Source organism: Leishmania donovani, chromosome 29 (assembly GCF_000227135.1).
Source record: "Leishmania donovani BPK282A1 complete genome, chromosome 29".
NCBI classification, from domain to species: domain Eukaryota; phylum Euglenozoa; class Kinetoplastea; order Trypanosomatida; family Trypanosomatidae; genus Leishmania; species Leishmania donovani.
The window spans coordinates 896,201-916,464 of NC_018256.1; the positions used below are offsets into that span (position 1 = coordinate 896,201).

Below are 20,264 nucleotides of genomic sequence, written 5' to 3' on the forward strand. Positions count from 1 at the left end.
GGACGAGCGCTGAGTTGCTGTTGGAGGGAGACAGTGCAGACAGCCCCAAGAATCGCCCCTGCACGGCGACGCAGCGGCCAGCGGTGCGAGAGACGGGCATCCCGTACACGTTCTAATGTATGTTCAATGTGTATAGCCGCGTGCGTATGAGGTGCTGAGCAACGCCGTGAAAGCCAAAGTAATGAGGGCACGTGCAGCGCGACCGGGAGAGGGGTGAGGTAGAACGTACGGCAGGGAGAGGTGAGAGCAGTGGCTGCAAGTGCAGCGGCAAGTATTCAACTAAGCGCTCCGTCGAAAGAAAGACGAGATCTGACAGCGGCACCAACTTGCACGAGATGGACTCACCCACAGAGTGCGCACGCTCACGCAGAGGCCCGTCGCGTCCTGTAATGCTCTTGTTGCACAAGTACTCGCGGCGGCCATTGCGGCGCCCTCCACGTTGCACTGATCACTTCGACAGCAGCGGCTTCCGAGCACGAGCACGTTTACTCCTCACTCACGACATCCTCTACTACCGCCCTCAACCGATACAGTGACTTCTGGTGGCCTCTTCCATATCTTTGCCACGTAGAGAAAGCTGGACCGAAAGACGCGGGGCCAGAAACGACTCCCCAAGTCGGCGTGCTCGTCCGCAGAGGGGGCGCCGTGATTAGCACCTTCGACATAAGCGTACCTGTCGTGCCCTCTCTGCACTGTGCCGTAGTCGAAGACGTGTGCATCCAGGAGTCGCTGCAAGTCACGCCGTTGCTCCTCGCTATCCATCCGCACACAAGCGGCGACGCTGTCGTCGCTGGCAACGCCAGGCACACTCTTCCCGTCTACCTCATGCGCGTAAGAGAAGGCTGGTACCAAAACGGCTGTAGCCCGTCTCTGGACCTCATTGACCGTGGGACGGCCGCACACGTCACACTGATCCACCTTCTCATTGACCGCGTTGGCGCGCTCCAGGAATCGGCGCACAACATACTCGTTTTGCACGTACGAGTAGGAGCAGGTGGCGTACACAAGCGTCCCACCTGGTCGAAGCTGGCGATAGCCATTGTCTAGCAGCTTCGACTGGAGAGCAAAGAGAGAGGTGGATGAAGGGGAGGGGGCGTCTTTCTTGCTGTGCTCGCCGCTCTCAGCACGGGAGCTTGCGAGGGGCTGCGAAGATGCTGATGGCGCCTTCTCTGTCTGCGACCCCACTTCACCCTCCGCGATGCCAAGGTTCATGTGATGCATGCGATACTCGTTATCAACGCCTCTGCCTTTCCGAATAGTCGATACCGCCGAGGACGCCGAACAAGTACCAGGTGCGGAGTTGCGCACTGTATCAGCGGTATTCGCATGCGGCGCGCCGAGCTGCATGTGGGCGACAGAGCCGTCGTGTGAGCACTCTGCATCCACAAGAACGCGGTCAAATAGCAGCGGCTGCGGCCGCGACGGAGACGTAGTCAATGCATCATCCGCTTGCGAGCCGCAGGCTTTTCCGTGCAGCCATGCAGCCGCAATGGCGCGGATGTGGGTGGGGGCATAGACTACGGTTGGCGGCGGACTCGACTCCGTCTCGTGAGAGACTAAACACGCAGCCGCCCCCGAAGCTGGACGGCCTCGCTTCGATCCTGCGGTTGTCGTGGTCACGTTGTGCTGACGTTGAAGCAACCGCTTCTCCACCTTGGTCAGCCCTGTCCCAGCATCCACAGCCGATCCGGTGAGATCGAGCGCTGCCGCTGCGCTTTCCATGGAGAAGCGGCACCCATCACCGGCAAACAAGCACACAGGAAGCGATGCCTGAGTGTCAGCGGTGCCACCCTGCTGCTGCTGCTTTTTGAGTGTGGATCGAGTCATATATAAGCGAGAGAGACTCACATCCACGCCAACAACGAGGCCGTCTGCTAGGGCCGGCGACGCCACAGAGAGCTGCGCGCCGGTGCCCCCGCCGTGACCCCTCGTCACTGCATCCGCCAGAAGTCCCAGCTTCATGCCGGGAGCACAGCAAAGGTCCAGAACACGATCCCCCTTACGCGGATGCAGAGCCACCACCGCCGCTATCGACGCCGCATCCATCGCAAGCAGCGTCCCGTCCCGAAAAAGAGGGTTGCTGCCCATGGCGTACGACCACGGGAGGGCAAACACACCGCAAGGCAGCCACGCCACCGGCTCGACGGACTCCAAGGGCAGGCCAGTGAGCGCAGCGAGGCCGAGACGTAACACACCGGCGCGCGGAGCGTCGTCGCGAGTGTTGCGCTTTCGACCCTGCGAAGCGACAGCCTCATCGGTGGCCGTCGAGGATGCCCTTGTGGCACCTGCACGCATAGAGGCATGCAGCGTGGTGACCATCCTCTGTTCTTCAGGAGACAGCAACGTGCTTGTGCACATCCGTGCTGCCGTCGAGTGTGCGTCCAGCCGCAGAATGGCTTCCGCCCCGGCGTCCAGTACTCGTTCCTCGCATCTCGGATTGATACGAACATAGCGGCGACGATGTTCGTCGTCGAGCAACGCACGCGCGTCAGCGAACACCTCGGGTGGAATGCATCCATCCTCGCAATGACGGATAAGCTCAGCTGAAAATGTGTGTGGGTAGTTGCTGTGTGCTGCACCAGTGGCACCTCCAGCCATGGCGGGCACACACACACACACAAAGACACACGGCGAGAAGAACAGAAAAGAGCCCCAGTCGTTGCTGAATGACAGACCGGGAGGCCTTGTGCGCTGACTTTGTAAAGGAGGCGTCGTATGGCGGGCGAGCTTCTCGCAGAGAGGAGGAGGGAGGGGATTGGCGTAGCGGCGAGATTTTGTCGTTCACCTCGCCGCATCCCTAGGCACAGATCGGGGGTGGGCGGAGAGGGCTGCGGACGACGAAGAGCCCTAGACGGGAGGGGGTAGGGAAATGAAACTCTGGTCGTCGCGTTGACGGGAACCAGTTCAGAGAGACAGGTGGTGTTTCGCGCACTCGGAGTAGTGCCGGACGTATGCGCACGTGTATCTCGCCTTCTTCGTTTCGCCCATGAGCGTGTGGCTCTCGCGAAGTTCCTCGTGCTGTTTTTTTTTTGTGGATGTGCACCCCGTTCGTGTAAACAGGTTCTGCGCGTATATGTGAATGAAAACAAAAAACCATTTTCGACGGCGCGGGCCACGCGCCTCCTTCGACCAACGTCCACACGACTGTGGAAAGCTGGCCTGTTATGTTACGAGCGCGTTCGGGGTGAGTGGAAGGCACCTCACGCTTACAGTCGTGATTTTGGTCCTCTGGCACCGGGTGCACCCACCGCAGCGGCAACGGCGCCCTCGCTGATCGGCAATGCAGGCGGCGCCATCTGTCTGAGTTGATCGGGGTAGTGCACCGGGACAAGCAGAACGCCGACGCGCACTGCATTCCAGTGGCGCACCGCTGCAAGCTGCGATGCGTTTGTGGAAAGCACGTGCACCTCCGCATCGGGGTTGAGAGACTTGAGCATGGCGGCCACCGCTGTCACGCGCTCCACGGAGGTGATGCGGCGGGGAGAGTGCAGCACCATCGGGAAGGCTGCAGCCGCGGCGGGCAACGCCTTCGAAGAGACGAGCGAGGAAGCACCTATGTCGGCAGCACCTCTATCTGCTTCGCGTATCACGAGGTTCTTCGCGGCGTCCTCTGTGCCGCGTTCTCCACTCTGATCGGCTCTCACGGCGCCGGCGACCTCAGCGGCTTCTCCAACAGGTGTGAGACGCCTCAGCAGCGCTTGGCCATACGCGGAAACGGCCTTCGCCACTGTTGTCGGAGTTGGAGGGCTTTCGGGCAGCAGGCTCTGCGTCTCCGCCTCTTCACGCAGCGCCTTCAGCGCCTCAGGACTGGCTGGCCCGCCTTCGGAGAGGTACGTGTGTGAAAGAAGCTGGTGCGCATAGGGAAGCACACGCAGCATGCGCCACTCCTCCCGTTTTAGCAGGAGTCCCAGGCGACGCAGCGTCGTCTTTATGTGGAGCCCTTGCACTGAGTTTCCATTCTCGCGGGCGCGCCGCACCAGCAGGCGCACGGACGCAAACGGAACAAACACCGAGTCGTAGTGGTGGATAAGGGACTCGAAAGTCGTCGAGAGCAGGACGTTGTGGTCGACCACAGCCACCCGCCCTTGCACGAGCCAGCGCTGCTCCAGCGAGCCGCTGGTTCCGAGCTGCCGCGTCGCAGCTGCCACAACGTCGCCAATCTTATCCTGGAAGGACTCGTACACGAGCAGGGCGTCGTGGGGACGGGGATGGGAGAGCAGCGCATCCACCATGGCGACACTCAGGGAAAGTGTGTGGGTCAGTGGGTTGCCGGCATCGACACAGTCCAGCTTGTACTCGCGCTCCGCGAACTGGGTCGCCTCGTGGTTCAGCTGCATTCGGAACAAGTTCAGCAGCACGTTGCGGTACATGGTGTCGGTTATTGGCATGCCGAGCGCGTGCGCCTCAGCGACGCAGCGGATGCAGTGGGCCACGCTGTGCGGATGAAGCTGCTGCAGTGTGTTGAGAGTCTCGGTGCTGGGTTGCACGTTGTGCTCCTGCATGGAGTGGAACAGTTCAATACCCTTCTCCCAGTTACGGCCTCCCATGGTGGCGAGCACCGCGTTGTAGTGCCCCGCCGTCACCTCCACGCTTGCCTCCAGTGCGCGCAGAATCGCCAGACCGTACGACCACCGCGCCGGCATCTTGCTTTGTGCGATGAGGCGAAGGAGCTCGAGGTAGACGACGCCGTTCGGCTTCGTGCCGTGCTGGACGGCGTCCGAGAAGACCTTTAGGCCCATCTGCCAGGGCCCGTAGCGGCGGCACGCGTTCATGACAGCGTGGGTAGCAAGCGGGTCCAGCACCTGCTGATCGCGCCACATGCTTTCGCAGTGCCGCATTGCCGCCCTCCAGTTACCGGCGTTGCGGTAGGTCGACAGGAGGGCGCCGTGAAGGCGTTCATTCACCTTACCCTCCGAGACGGCGTCCTTCCAGAATTGCAGCGCTTTGCGTGTTTGCCGCTCGTCATTCGCATGTGCCATGAGGACGCAGTAGTGCTGCGATGTGAGAGGCTGCTTGGCATCGCGGAGCGCCTGAACGACCACCTCGGTGCGGTCGAACCGGCGCAGCGCGCGGTGTTGCTTGAGAAGAGTGGCGATCTGCTCCCGGTGGAGCTCGTTCACCTGCAGGGCGTGCTTCAAGGCCACCGGCAGCCGCTCCGTCGGGGTCTGCGCTAAAACAGTCGTAACAGAGGGCTTGGCTTCGCTGGTATGATGAACAAGGTTCTTGCGTTTGCCGTAGAGAAGTCGACCCACGTTCGGCTCTCGTGAACGTCCTTGCTTATAAAGCGCTAGAGTGCGCCGCATGCTACCCCCGAGCCACATGATGGATAGAAAAGACCGAAACTCGACGGAGGAACGAAAAAAAAAAGCGTGCGCCACTGGTGGTGTTGTCCAGCGCTCACCCAGCGATGGCGAATGCCCGTGTGTGTGTGTGTGTGTGTGGGTGGGTGGGTGGGCGGGTGGGTGTCTCCCGCGTACTCCAGTGCTCCTTCCACTGGGTAGTGGGATAGACTACTGAGCGCGCACTCCATTGAGCGTCGACGGGAAATGCGCGGCGGAGGAAGGGGTGCAGAGACGGCGGGGGGGGGCAAAGAAAGGAACAAGCAGCTTGAGAAGAGGGAGGACAAAGGATGAGGCGTCGTGGCTATCTTTCTCCATATGTGTTGCCATGCCCACCTTCTAGGCTACGGCGCACAAGTTCGCACGACTTTGACCAGCGGAGGCGCACTGCATGTGAGTGTTTCAATGCCACGGTGCTAGAAGGAGGAGTTCGGGGGGGGGGGTGAGAGCGAAACGTCAACGACACAGGCAAGCGCTCAGCGCTTGAAGACGCACACACGCCCTGACGTAGACGCGCGCACGACGGAGAGCTCATATTTGCGGCTCGGCGAACAGGACTACTCCCGCGTATGATGTTCCATTGTCACCCACTTGCTCACGTATGAGTGTCGCGTTTGTTGGCCGAGTCTTCCGTGTGCATTTCAAGTATTAGTAACTCCGACAAGTCACAGCGAGAAAGCTGCAAGGGGAAAGAGGGACTCCCGCGCGGCATCGTTTCGCCGCCTGCGTTCGCCCACACGCTCATGCACGCGCGCGCACACACCCACGCAGCGACAGTGGCACCTCCAGCAGGTTCACCACGAAAAATGAAACACACAAAACAACCCCCTCCCACTGCCATAAGAACGCTTGACTGCAAGCGCGGCTGGTGTCGATGTACACCATCCACAGCAGCAGGCATCCAGACCTAGGTAGCTACTTCACGCTTCTCACATGATCGCATCCCACTCACACTGAATTTCACTTCTGCTACTCAGCCGCCGTGGGGCAGCAGTGACGCAGGCAGACGCGCCCGCACGGAAGCCATGCAACAGGAGAACAAAAAGGAGGAGCAGAGCCGAGTTGCGGCTCCGACGTCGAGAGAAGAGAACCACAAAGCCCAGACGAAAAAAAAACGAGCAAAACGAGAAGGGCACAGGTATACGGCCCCGAGCTCATCAGCTCACAGCAATATTGGACGAGTAAAAGCAAGAGAGAAAGAGGGGGCAGGGAGGGAAGAGCCCGGCGCCCAAAGCGGCGAACCCCTCCACACACACCCACACACATGCGACACCGCCCCTCTTCGGCCCTCAGTCTTCTCTGTTCTCCGCCGGACTCCACCGCCAAGCGAAAAAAAATGAAAAAAAAAAAAGATCTGCCGCAGACGGGGGCTTGACAGACACACTCGCATCAGAGGGAGGAGCGGGGAGGGGACTCGTCCCTTGTTCCTCCTCCCCTCCTGTCGCACCATCCCAGCAACATTCGGCGACGCACGCCGTGGGAAGAAGGGGAGGGAGGGAGGGAGGGAGGGGTAGAGAAGACGCGTGGAGGACGGAGAGAGAAAACACGAAGGCAGAGGAGCATAAAATGTAGCTGAAAACGAAAAGAAGTGGAAAGATCACGCCAGCGCGGCGGCGGCAGCGGCGGCGGACGTGAGAAGGTCAGAAAAGTGCGCCACCCTATCGAAAAGATACATTGCGTTCTTCCTCCTTCCCTTTTTATTTTCCGTTTGCACGAGCGTGCAGGGAGACAGCGGGGATTCACAGAGTGAGGGTCAGAGCCGCTGCACAGGGGAGAGGTGCGCACCGAGAAAGGAAGAAGATGCACAGGGGATACCTTGCCTACGAAGACGTGCACCGCGTTCTGTAAAGGAGTAGAGACCGGCGTAGAGAGACGGGGAGGCACACATGAAGGTCAAAAAGTCGCTGCGCTGGATGGGGAGCTAAAACGCAGACAGCGTTCATGCGCTGTCGGCATGCCACTCCTTTCTCCAGCGCCTCTCTACCGATGGCCTCGTTGGCTCCGCTGGCCAGAACCCATCTTCCCAACTACCCATCTCAGGTATGGGTGTACGCGCTGAGGAGCACGTGCACAGAAAAACACGCACACATCTTTTGCAGTAACCCTGCCGCGCCAGCTCAACTGCTTTGCGTTCTCTTAGCCCAACTTCCTGACCAGCGTATCAGAGAGGAGAAGCACCAGGTCCGCGGCGACCATGGCATTGCGCACGACCTTGAAATCCACCAGGTAACCTTTATCGTGCCGCTCGTGAATGCGAAAGAAGTAGAGGGAAATAACGACAGGATTTGCCGGTGACGAGGCTGGTTCCGCAATTGCGGAGGTGGAGGCAGCGGCGCTCGCTGGTGGGGACGCGCCGCGTGGGTCACGCGGCGAGGACGTCGACTCAGACCCGCTCTCAATCGCATGTGCTGACTGCAGCACTCCCGACGCCGCGCTTCCAGAGACTATCGCCGCTTCCTCGTCTCCGCCCTGTAGGCCGCCGAAATAGTTGCCGCGCGCGACCTGGCTCGAGCTAGTGTTGAAGCCGCCACCTGGTGCGCTCCCGAAGCTGCGAGCCGCAGCGCCTGCCCGGCGTGTGCGGGTTATATGTGCGTGGATGCACTCCTCGTCGCGTTGCATGCTACCGGCGATGTCTCCGTCCTCGTGATCGTCACTGCTGCCGCTCCCTGGGGCACCGCTGCGGCAGCCAATCCGGATCGGTGCAGAGGATTCAACGGAGTAAGTGCTTAGCGTGTTTCGGCGTGTGGACGCGTTGCGGCTCTGCGTCGAGTCCGCCATCACACTCCATGTCTCGGCTGTTGACCGTGCCAAGAGGCGGAAGGGCGAGACCACCTTCCACTGCATCTTGAAGGTACGCAGGACGTCATAGATGGCGGAAAGCGCCTGCTCTGCCCGCCAGTCCGTCATGATACCGATGCGCCAGCCGTAGTTGTTCTCCACAATGAACTGCTCCTCCTCCGCGGTGTACATGGCGTGCTTGCGGGCTACAGATCCGACGCGCGGCTGGTCGCTCAGGTTCGCCCCCAGCTGCGAGGCGGCGGTTCCCCCTGTGCTGCTCTGCATGCCAGCACGCCGGTAGCTGCTGCTGCCGCCCGTGAGCCCCGCCGCGCCGCGCAGACTGCCTGGCGCATAAGAGGAAGAGCCTACGCTGCCGGAGCCGACCAGGGATCCGGAGCACATCTTGGAAGTGATACGGAAGGAGCCGACTGCGATCGACCCGCCTGGACCGCCATTGCCGCTGCCATCGCTCAGGCTCGTATCGCTCACCTTTGTTGGGTCGCCAAGGGTTGCGACGGAAGCGGGCACGAAGCAGCCGCGGTTGTAGGCCCACTTGTTCCTCGTGGCGTCTTCTTCGTCAAGCAGCACCACCATCGCGGGGCTCTGCGTCAGCATGAGGCCCATGTTGAGCTCCCGCTCTGTCGCCTTTGGCTGAAACTTCGTCTGCTGGGCGCCGATGACGTGGCTCACCCCGCGGGACTCATCGCCGGACATGCCAAGCTCGCGCACTTCAGCCGCAATCTCGCGACGGCGGCGTGCGTCCAACAGAATATTATAGGCGACAAAGGCGGCCCCGTAGCCGAGCTCGAGCTCCTTGCGCACATCTCTGTCCCGCACTCCCAGCCGCTTCGCTGTTTCGCTCACCAACACCGATAAAATGCGGTCTTCCTTCACGCTGAAGATGGACTCACTGTAAGACAGCCGCATTGGCAGGCGTTGATTGAACCAGGCGTTGTCGCGGATTTGCGGGACGGTGAGCCGCACGAGTGGGTCCACGACGAGGATCTGCTGAATGAGCTCCCGCGGCCCCGTCTGCATGTTGGATGGGATGGCATACTTGCCCTTCTTGATCTTGCTGAAAAGGAGCGGGATGCTATCCTCGTCGAACGGCAGGCACCCGCAGAGCAGCGCGTAGAGAATGACGCCACAAGACCATACATCCACCTCTGGACCAAAGTACAGTTTACCTGAAATGACCTCCGGTGCGGCGTAGTTGGGCGACCCGCACGACGTCGCGAGGAACTCGCCATCCTTCGTGATGTTCGAAAGACCAAAGTCGATCAGCTTTACCTGCAGCCCAGTTCCCAGCAGAATGTTCTCTGGCTTTAGGTCACGATGCACGACGCGGAAGTGGTGGCAGTACTCGATCGCGCACACAATCTGCTGGAAGATGTAACGCGCCTCACTTTCCCGCACGCGGCCCTTCTGGACAATGTAGTCGTACAGCTCTCCGCCTTCCACGTACTCCATAATAAGGTACATGTCCGTAGGTGTGGAGATGACCTCGTAGAGACGGCAGATGTTCGGGTGAGAGAACAGCTGCAGAATTTCGATCTCGCGGTGAATCTTCTTGTCCATGTTGGCGGACTTGAGTTTTTGGCGGTTGAGGATCTTGATGGCGACATACTCTCCAGTGTGCACGTGTCGCCCTTTCTTCACCTTGCCAAAGCTACCGCGGCCGATGGTCTCGCGAATGACGTAGCTGCCGATCATCTGCTCGGGCAGCATCGGGTTCGCGCGGGGACCACCGCTACGAGAGTGTGGGTAGCTGCCCTCTCGTGACGGTGGGTACGCGGCCTGTGCCATTGTGTGCAGCTTTCCGTGATGGCTGGCAATGGTACGGCGATTGTCTCACAGGAGAGGCTAGCGTGCAGCAGCGCAGTGACCTGGTGGAATGGTGGTGGAAGACGTGGAAAGGAAAAGCAAAAAGAAAAAGGGGTTGAGGGAGACAGTAGCTCTGCGTGTTACGCACAACGACAGGACGCTCACAGAGGGGGTGGGGGCGGGGGCGCGTGAGATGAAGAAAAGAGACGCGACGGGTAACGTATGGCGAAGCGCGAGGAAGAAATATACAGATGCAGAGAGAATGTAAGCGTGGCTCTTCGTCACGCACACGCACACACGCATAGAGCGAGATTGATGCGCCTAAGAGTGGGCAACAAGAGCGAGAAAGAAGGAGAGAACGATGGCGGAGGGAAGTGAATCTGTGCAGCAACAAGAAGAGGTGGTGGTGGTGGTAAAAAGAGAGGGAGGGAGAAGGAGGAGGAGAGAAAGGCGCGTAGTGTGGGGCGTGTAGGAGCACAAGACAACAACAACAAAGGTACTGTCAGAGAGGTCGTAGGAGCAAGAAACGCCTGCATGCACACCAATAACGAGCGCACACGCACACAAAGACACAAAGCGAAATTTGAAGGCTGCACAAGAGATACGAGATGTACGCCAAAGTGGAAGTAGGGTGGGCGGGTGGCGGAGCACAGAGATGGGGAGGGAGGGAGAGGAAGGGACGAAGGTGGGCGCTCGACAAAGCAACCCCATTCGACCCTGTCGTGCAACACACACGCACACAATAAAACACCTCGCTCTCGCACTAGGCGACGCCTCGTAGTGCGGAGGTGCTCCTCTAAGAGGAAGCAGCGCAGAAGTAAAAAAGAAAGGGGGAGGAAAGGAGACTCAAGAGAGACGGAGATTTAAGACGTCGCACGTGCGCGTGTCTGTGTGCCTGAGCCTCGGGTGCAGAGAGACGACTGGGCGGCACAGAATCAACAGCGATGAAGCAAGGCTGACCCTAATCGACCTAATTTTTTTTTCTTGCTGAGCGCACACGAGCTTGGTGAGTGTGGCAGCCCAGACACCGACACTGACGGACCTATACACGGCAATACGCGCGCAGAGAGGGAGAGAGACAAAGCACTCAAAAGTCCACGCAGGGGACGTAAAAAAAAAAATAAAATAAAATGTGAGACTACTACGCACTTATGTTGTGTGTGTGTTGGGGGAAGAGGAGAGGGGCGAGAGTATTTTTGATTGCGTGGTGAAATGAACGCGAGAATGCAATATATATATATATATATATTTATATTTAAAAGGAACTCAGCAGTGCGTATTGGCCGACGACGTGTGACTCGGCGATGAATCACCAAAAAAAAAAGAGTACAAGATACGGTGGGGTGTAGGGAGGGAGAGAGAGAGAGGGTGCAGAGTGTATGTTAGGGGAGAACGTGAATGCATCCACCACACACTCTTAGCATGCTCGCGTCTGCGCAGCTCGGCAAGAGCAGGAAGCGAATAAAAAGTAAACCGCACTGCGCACTTGCCCACTGAGCGCGACAAGCGCACGACACGCGTCCATGCGGTTCTGCTGGTTCAGCTAAGGCGAGTTTAGCTCCACGTCGACGAGATGCTGTGCAAAGCCTGTTTCCAAGCGCAGAACGGCGTGCCCACAGACCACCACGCAGACACACGCATACGAGCACGCCGTCAGAATAGGTGCGGCACTTCCTTGTGATACGGGGGATCGTGCGAGCTGTCGGTGGTGGCTGTGGGAGGAGGTGGGGAGGGGCTGGTAACGTCGACCTTGTGTTTCTTTTTTTGGTTGGCGTGCAGTGCCAGCAAAGGAGAGCGAAAAACGAAAAGCAAACACAGAGAGAGAAAGCAAGGAGACACACATGAGCGATATGGCACAGCGCCACATTCTTTCCTGCTCATATGCTTCCACTGGTCATTTGTGCTTTTTGGTCGTGTCCTTCTCAGGTGACGGCGTACACAGGGTACACCGTGGCGACACGCAGTTGGTCAGAAGATGGGGCCCGAGAATGTCTGTCATTTTCGGTAAGTACTCAATCCTGCCGCGCAGCACCAACGAGACTACCTTTGCCGGCCACAGGCGGGTCATACTGATGTCCACAACAACGAAGAAATCAGTCAGCATAGCAGATAGTGGGAGCGGCAGCGCCTCCACTGTCACCTCAACCGTGTGGGAGGCGAGCTCCTCCTCGTCGTGACCTGGGCGGCTGCCACAGCCGAGGAATCGACGCACACTGGTGATGACAGGATTCGAGAGCGCCACCCCGCCACTTAGACGATGCCGTGCACACAGCCAGTAGACGATCGGGTGGATAGGCACATGCAGCGAGAGGTAGGCAATAGACTCAAGGCACGTCTCCATGTACCAAATTGTTGCCAGCACAAAGGAAAAGTACAAGTAGTACACGGCCAGCGTTGGAAACAGAAAGATGATGATGACGAAGAGAAATGTAGCGGCCAGCATCTGATCCACCTGAAAATGGTAAATGTCGTACCGCTTGCGCAGGGGGTTGTACTTGACACCGTAGAACTGGCGGAAGAGGTTTGTCAGCAGAACGCGGGCGAAGCAGTATGGCAGCGCAATGGCGTGGTGAAGGAAGCGCAGGTGGAGCGAGACGAGCCCCGTCACGTCCGAGACGAGGGCAGCGGCGGTGCTGCATCCCAGAAGACAGAAGATGCGCAGGTGAAATGCCATGCTGACCCACTCGTACACCGCTTGGCGTTGATCCTCGGATGCTGGGGAAAACCACGTTGACGACGCCGCCGCCGTACTGACGGCGGCGACTGTGCTGCACACGTTCCCCTCCACCGCCACCGAGGCCGCTTGGAAGGACACAAGGCTCGGCAGCGTGGCAGGAGACCATCTCAGCAGCGCATCCCACACCTCCAGCACGCACTTGGCGAAGAAGCAGAGGGCCATGTTCAGGTCCTCGTTCACCTTTAGCCCAGCGGGGTAGCCGTCGAACCAGTCCATGTAGGACGCGTGCACCTCATACAGCCAGTGACGCGTCATGTACTGCGAGGCAGCATAGAGGGAAGGGCCACAGGCTGACAAGCACAGGTAGACAAGCACTCCGAGAACCAGGTCCACTGCGCAGCGCGAGACGTAGCCAAAGATGCAGACATAGCGGTGATTGATGGAGGACGAGACTTGGTGCGGCAGCACCGGATGGAGGCCGCAGGAGTCGTTGGCGAAACTGACGGCGCACAAAAAGTGTGCGAACTCGGAGGTTCGATAGAGCAGCACCTCCGCTGTCCTGCTGAAACGCAGGAGCTTCAAGAGACCCACCACGTAGGTGGAGATGAAGTCGACAGCGTACTTGAGCACCCCCGTCAGCGGCTCCTCGGTGTCCTCCTTGACGTAGTTGTACAATTGCTCCTTCTGCATGACGCGGCGCACATGCCGGCCAGCGCGCATCGTCGCCAAAAAGACGCTCATCTCTGCCCTGTCCGTGGTCGAGGTAAAGTCGAGGCGAGGCGGCACGCCCGCCGGCGGCGGCAGCGCAATGCTGTGGGATGGGGCCGGCGTACTCTGCGCGAGGAGCTTCTCGAACTGCAACGCCGACTGCCCCCTCCCCCTCCGATCGTTGCTGTCCAGTTGGTCCATTTCCGAGTCACTGAGCGTCATCACGCCGATCGGCGCTGCCGTCGCGCTGCCGTCGCCCTCCGAGAGCGACATGCTCTCCTCCTGGGTTACTGGCAGTCGGTCGCGCAGGGAGCTGTTCCGATGCAACTCAGTGGTAACGGACGCGTCCTGTGCGGAGCTGCTGGCCTGAACGGTGAAACTCGGGTTGGCATTGAAGGACGTCCCCCAGCGCTTGTCTGCCAGCACACTCGACTGTTCCCCCGTGTCGCGGTCGGAGAAGCAGCTGTCCTCGGCGGCCAGTGTGATGGAGTCGTTCACGACGCTCGTGTAGCACCGGCGCTGCTGGTGTCGCTTGAGTACGCGCGGCTCCGCCTCTTTGCGCATGACCTGCGGGAGCAGAACACCCTCCAGATTCGAGTTCGCGCCTGGTGCGCACACCGGCGCGACGCCGCTCTGCAGCTGTCGCACGCCTGACACCCCGTAGAGCGCTGTGGCCGAAAAGATGGTGGGGCGAATGGAAAGCGCCTTTGACGGATCACACCGCACGACATGCAGCTGGCAGGGCTGCACGCGCGCGCCGCAGCACCACAGCTCCGCCAGCACTGGCCCCTCAAGGAGCTCCAGCCAGAGATAGCTGCCCTTGCGTGCGCCGCGGATGTCTTCCTCCTCCGTGACGGAGCAGAAGTTACAGCTGCTAGGGGCGCTGTTGGGCCGCACGCAGCCGAGGATGTTGAGGTTACTGTACGGTATCTCCGGCATGTGCCCCTTGTAGTTTTGCAGGACACACCTGATTTGCTGTAACTCCGCCTTCGCCTCCGGCAACGTGCAGTTGCGCAGAAACCAGGTCACGATGATGTACAGGCTGCGGTCATTCCACCCCACCACCCACGCAATAGAGTCGTTCGGGCCCAGGATCTGCATGGCGGCCGAGAGTGGCCATACCAGCATGCAGATTTCGGTTGTGCTGGAGAGCGGCATAATTCAGCCAACTTCGTTTTCTTCCGATCGGCGCGTGCGTGTACGTGCGGGTTTGCGAGTGCACGTAGAAGGGTCGCTAAGCAATCTGTGTACGACTTCGCTGCCTAGTGCGAAAGAGGGAGGTGGGAAGAGGTACACGACTGGGTAAACAAGAGTGAAGAGCACGAAGGACGACCAGCGAAGCCGAGCAAGGCGGCGCAAGGGATGCGATGGGTTACACGGGAGAACAAGCCGGAAAGCGGGGCGGGTAGGTGAGAAGGAGGGGTGAGAAAAATTGAGAGAATACACAGCTGACGGTGCGCTTCATGGCAGCAAACGACAAAAACGAAAGAAGAGCGACACGATGCGCCAGCCCGTGCAACGGCAAAGGATCGAAGACAGAGCACACAAGACTGTTCATGTACGTCTCAGACTTCCCGTGCGTGTCGCCTGCGGCTGAGGGGTTGCGCAGTGAAGATCTGCTCGAACGCTGCCACGCCAAGGTGAACAGAAACGTGTGGCCACTGCCATACGTTCGGACCTTTCACGTCCGCTTTACCGTTTTTTAGATTTTTTAAAGCATAATCCCCTGCTCTGCGCGGCACGTTCTCCATGCCAGCATTCGTTTCCGTCCTCCTTTGCCCTACTCCCCATCTCTACTTGTTCTCGTAGAACCGCGCTTCTGCAAGCATCGCAATGGATGCGCAGTGGATGGGGCAGAGGGCGGGGGTGAAGAGGTGCGGAGGGTACGCGCATGGGGGGGGGGAGGGCGGGTGTGTGCAGGATGAGTCATCAAGCCAAAACGGCGCACACACAGACGAGGGAGAGGCGAAACTGCTCAAAGACAGCAGAAGAGCTGCACACGGGTGCTCAACTACTCCTCCTCAAAGCCAAAGCCGGAGTAGAACGGGTTGTCATCATAAACCGGTCGGTTTGACGGCTCGGTCGGAAACACGGACGGAGGCGGGTAATGCGAGAAAAGGTCACTGGCTGCGGTGTCAAAAACGGGCGGTCGCTGCCCCGCCTCAACGTGTCCGAGGATGTACTCGCCAAGGATACTGGGCTGCTGCTGCTGCTGGTGCGCGTGCGGGCCCGGCCACTGCTGCACCTCACGCTGCGCATTCTTCGAGGGACGCTTCCTGCTCTTCTTCTTGCCCTTCACTTCCACTTGCCGCACCACTTCTGTCAACTCGTTGGTGCCCGCCGCGGTAGTGCAACGTGGCGCCTCGTCTACGCGATCTTGTGTAGTGCGTTCGTCCTTTCTCGATTGCGCATTGTCTTGCTTTTCCTCGGGGATCTCCTCACCGGCGTCGTGCTCGCCCACAGCCTCCTCGCCCTCGGCGCCGGCGTCATCGCGCACTTGCAGCGGATGAGCTTCCTTATCTGCCCCTTCCTCATTCGGTCGCTTCGCGGTAAAAGCGAGGGCATCGCCGTCGCGCTCTTCCGGCTCGCTTTCCGCGGCGACCTCCTCCGCCGGCTCATCGCCAAACTGCTGCCCCTGTTCGTCACCACCTTCGGCGGCATCTGCGTCTGCTTCCGCCTCCTCTTCCCTCGTGTTCTCGAGCCCCTCGGCTTCGTCACCTCGCTTCGCTGACGCGACCTCGGACTTTGCTGCACCTCCGCCCACTTCCCGATTCCTCTCAGCCGTCTCCGCCTTCACGTCTGTCGTCACTTCGGGAGGAGAGTCGGAGGCCTCTTGCTTTATGTCAACGCTGTCCTCATCCTTGATCGCGTCATCACCAGCACCGTCGGCGTTCACCGCCTGATGCTGCCCGGGATCATCTAGTAGGAGGGATTTCCACGCAACCGATTCAGCCTTCCTTACCTCGCAACGGTCGAGCGTCTCTGTGGTAGACAAATCCTTCTGTTTCTGCAGCTGAGCCAGCTGCGCTTGCAACGCTTCCACCTCGAGCCGCGCCTGCTGCATGGCAGCCGCCAGCGCGTACCGCTCCGTTGTCGTGGTGTCGGTCAGCAACTTACGTTGCTGCTGGATTTGGGCAGCGAGAGAAGCGGCACTGCTGTTGCGCGCGGTGCATTCGGCCGCGCGCTCCTGCAGCGCCTTGGCCTTGGCGAGGGCCTTCTCTAGCAGAGACGGCACCTCTGCCATCGAATACTGAGCGTACTGATCCAGCTTCGCCTGCGTCTCTGTGAATTTCGCCCGAACCTCCGCAGTCTCGGCTACAAGGCTATTCTTCCATTCGGCAGAGAGCGCGCTGATGGTACCCTGAATCGCATCCACGCGCAGCGGCAACTGTGGGACGCGCACCTGCGATAGAAGTCGATCTTTGCCGACGGCATCGCTTTCACGCTCGTCATCCTCGGCGCACGTTAGCAGCTGCATAGCGCTTTCCAGTTCTGGTGTGGTGCTTGTGACGGGTACGTCGGCGCTGCTCGCGTCTCCGCGCTGGCATTCCGACTCACCCGCTTCGTCACAGAGCTGCAGAAGCCGGATCAGTAGAGCAACATCCCGCTTCTCGCGCTCGAGAGGCGCCATGCACCTGTGGTGTACCTGCGCAAGTGCGGCATTTATCGCCTCGACGATGGTTGCCTGGGAGGCGTGCAAGCTGTCGAGCAGCTGCTGCTCCTGCAGCAGGAGAGGAGCGGTGCGCGGGTTGTGCAAGTTGGCATCGTCGCTGCGTGTGTCGCTCGACAAGGGCTCCGCGGCATCCGCATCCATGCACCGGCGCAGGAGCAACTCAGCAGTGCGGCACCAGGCATCTTCGCTGGAATGGGCACACACTTCCGCTTCCACCACAACATCCTGCGTTCTCTGCCAATGTTTCGCGTTTTCGGCGAGAAGAGAGACAAGCGAGTTGGCGCGCGTCTGCACCGCCTCCAGCATAGAGAGAACCTGGACACGGGTGGCCAGCGAAGCCGCAGGCACGGATGAGTGAGAGCGCGGTAACGGCGCGAGCCCATCGCCTTCATCCTGCGCTTTACCTTCGTCGTCTACATCTTCGTGTGGGTCACTAATGTCGCCCCTGGCAGCGTCGTCTCGCTCGTCCGGTGGCTTCGGCGTGGATGCCACAAACGCGATAAGGCGCGCCAGGCCGTTATAACTTGCACGACGGAGATTATCCACCAGCACCGCCTCCAGCGTGCGCGAGTTCCCTCTGGTATCTGCCGTGGCTACCAGCGAAGCGATTGCGGTGGCCTCAGTCTGCGAGACCCACGCTGCGCCGAGGACGCGACGCGCGCACTTTTTCAGGTACAGAAGCTCTCTCAGCAAGCGGTCACGCAGCCCTTCGTGCCGCGCGCACGTGTCTGCGACGGCTTTCATCTTTTCCGGTGTCACCTCGTGTGGCGGTGAGGTGAAGATGCACGACGGCTGTGGCACAGGAGCAGAACAAGACGCAGTGGCGGCACGGCCAGCGCCAGTTACGGCCCTCTCCGCGTTACGCAGGACGGCCAGTGTCAACGCGGTTTGTAACTCTTGCCGGCGGCGCAGCAAGATCTTCCGCAGTCCCATCGCCCGCATCTCAGCTAGGGTCACAGGCGAGTACAAGTCTCGCAGCTCGAGCGCTTGCTGCGCGTGTGCCGCGAAGAGGCTCCACTCCAGCGCGTGCACACGACGCTGCCGCAAATCTGCTTCGGTCTGCAGTGCGGCTTCTGTGAGAGCCTGCAATTCCTGCAGTAAGCATTGGCACCGGCGTCCCACCTCCGTCAGCGCTGTGGCAACTACGGACATGTTGGTGCAGCACTCTGGATCACGGAAGAGCGTGTGCACCTTCGCCAGAGTTCCACCGAGGGTGGTCAGGCCGTTCGTTTGCCTTTGCCACATGTCGTTCAGAGGAGACGCAGCGAGTGGGGAAGCGGTCAAAGGACGCGTACAGTCGGGCTCCTCCTGTCTTTGCCCCGCAGCGGTGGCCGACACCGCGTCAGCGAGGCCTGCGTCCTCGTGTAGGCGGTACAAAAGTTCCTCGGTTTCCGCCGTCCATCTCTCCTGACGCTCCGCCTCAGCACGCATCCATCGTGCGTGGGAGCGCAGCAGCCCCGCCGCTTCGGTGCAGCGGCGATACTGCAGCTGAGCATGCTCCATGCGATGAGCCAAACATGCTAGTCGAGCTTCTGTCGCCACATCCGCCGTGAGGTCTTCGGCACTCGGCCAAGCGCCGGCGGAAGAGATAGTCATCTGCTTTTCAGAATCCGCGCTTGCGTTAGTGGAGGCCGTAGCGCCACCACTGGCATGCAGACACGACGCGCCCCGTGCCTGTGACGCCAGATAGGCCTGCTGCTGTGCTGCCACCTCCGTCATCAGCTTTGTCTCCCGCTGTGCCATGCGCAACGCGAAGCCGCCTTGGCGAGCTCGCTGCTGCTCCTGCGCCTCCATTTCCGCCACACGAAAGAGTAAGCTGCGGTACTCGGCTGCGTAGGCACCATCGTCGCCGTCGCCACTGTTGCTGTCGTCATCGTCGTCAGCCTCGTCCACTGCCTCTTCATTGTCGGCCTCCGGTGCTGTAAGCTGTACCTCAGCGGCCCGTGTTGCGGACGTCTTCGCCATGGCGTGCTCAAGGAAGTTCTCACGGCGTAGCGATCCCTGCTCGTTGGTCGCTGCAGTCTCTGCCTCGTACTGGACTTGGCCATCCGCTGGCTCGGAGGTCAAGAGGGCTGTTGTGGCAGGCGCTACGGAGACTGGCTGTCGGCTGGCGGGCTGCTGCGGCTGCGCCGAGTCCGCCGGGGTCAGAGAGGCAAGCACCTCTTCGTCTTCCGCGAGGGGATTCCTATATACGCTATCCATCTCCTCCCAAGCGTCTGTCGCCCGTCAGCCAGGGCAGACTTTCGGGCGCTTTGCGGAGGTGCCGAGGAGGTTCCCTCGCCCCTCGACCGAATCAGCCAAGCGCACTCACACGCACGTGTCAATGACGCCCTGTCCGCACAGCAAGCGCCTGTCTGTATCTGTGTCTGTGTCTGTGTCGGTCTGTGGGCATGACACTGATGCAGAAAAGAGAAACAAGGAAACAATATGGCGGAGTGGTGAAAAGAGCGCCGAGATGACGTGCCTAACGGCGTATTTTGGTGTCTTCGCATCATACGGGGAGATGATGGCGATCGCCGAAAGCCAAGGGCATGGAAACAGAGCATCTGTACGGGTACCCGGCCCCACATCCTACTAATAGAAGGCAAGGCAGGGCAGCGGTCGAACTCGAGAGACACCGAACAACAGCGCTTCCCACCGCATCTCCATGTTCTTCCGAGCACGGATGAATGCCTGGACAACACACTTTTTTCTTTGTGTCCACCCTCTCTGCCATACAACATGAGTTGCACGCCACTCCACCCGCCCCCGGCCTGCCACAGACCCCACCGCGCGGTGCGAAGCAGCCGTGGGCACACGCGCTAGAGAGTGCGCCGACTCCGTCATCGGAGCACGGCCCCCTGCACCAGGCTCCACCCATCACCGCCGCTTAGCCGGTCGCCTCGCAGCCGCGCCACCCATTGTGCTGGTCCCTGTCCGGGGCATCCTTCGGGGTGGCACTCAGGCTCCCCACACCAGCAGGCAGTGCGGGGGCCGTGTGGGATACGTTCGAGTCACGCGGACACGTCGCCTATCGCGTGGATGGCAGAAGCGTGCGCACCGTCGCTGGCCTCTCCAGCGCAACAATGTCCACAGCCTGACCGCCGGCATGCGTAGCGGTACATCGCTCTCACCCTCCCGCCCTCCGCCATGTCCGAGGTGCGTGAAGTTTTCACCACCTGAAGTGGCTCGGCGTTGGCAGGGATAGGGAGTGGGGGCTGCATTGCTTCCCCCACACAGAGCGTGGGGAGGGGGAGAGGGGTGTACTGCGCCCTGCGATGCCACG

At 60.3% G+C, this 20,264-nt stretch overlaps 5 protein-coding genes across 5 annotated transcripts; all 5 read right to left on the reverse strand.

Moving 5' to 3' along the window:
• Positions 1 to 492: 492 nt before the first annotated feature.
• LDBPK_292120 (hypothetical protein, conserved) lies at positions 493 to 1,722 on the reverse strand (the record flags this gene model as incomplete). The annotated part of the gene is made up of 1 exon (XM_003862582.1): positions 493 to 1,722. The coding sequence occupies one exon, from the start codon at positions 1,720 to 1,722 to the stop codon at positions 493 to 495; it is 1,230 nt and encodes a 409-aa protein (XP_003862630.1).
• Positions 1,723 to 3,206: 1,484 nt separating this feature from the next.
• Positions 3,207 to 5,303, reverse strand: LDBPK_292130 (hypothetical protein, conserved; the record flags this gene model as incomplete). The annotated part of the gene is made up of 1 exon (XM_003862583.1): positions 3,207 to 5,303. The coding sequence occupies one exon, from the start codon at positions 5,301 to 5,303 to the stop codon at positions 3,207 to 3,209; it is 2,097 nt and encodes a 698-aa protein (XP_003862631.1).
• A 2,172-nt stretch (positions 5,304 to 7,475) lies between these two features.
• LDBPK_292140 (serine/threonine protein kinase, putative) lies at positions 7,476 to 9,923 on the reverse strand (the record flags this gene model as incomplete). The annotated part of the gene is made up of 1 exon (XM_003862584.1): positions 7,476 to 9,923. The coding sequence occupies one exon, from the start codon at positions 9,921 to 9,923 to the stop codon at positions 7,476 to 7,478; it is 2,448 nt and encodes an 815-aa protein (XP_003862632.1).
• Positions 9,924 to 11,835: 1,912 nt separating this feature from the next.
• On the reverse strand, positions 11,836 to 14,484 carry LDBPK_292150 (N-acetylglucosaminyl transferase component, putative; the record flags this gene model as incomplete). Its single annotated transcript, XM_003862585.1, has 1 exon — positions 11,836 to 14,484. One exon carries the CDS (start codon positions 14,482 to 14,484, stop codon positions 11,836 to 11,838), a length of 2,649 nt encoding a protein of 882 aa, XP_003862633.1.
• An 853-nt stretch (positions 14,485 to 15,337) lies between these two features.
• Positions 15,338 to 19,201, reverse strand: LDBPK_292160 (hypothetical protein, conserved; the record flags this gene model as incomplete). The annotated part of the gene is made up of 1 exon (XM_003862586.1): positions 15,338 to 19,201. The coding sequence occupies one exon, from the start codon at positions 19,199 to 19,201 to the stop codon at positions 15,338 to 15,340; it is 3,864 nt and encodes a 1,287-aa protein (XP_003862634.1).
• Positions 19,202 to 20,264: the final 1,063 nt, after the last annotated feature.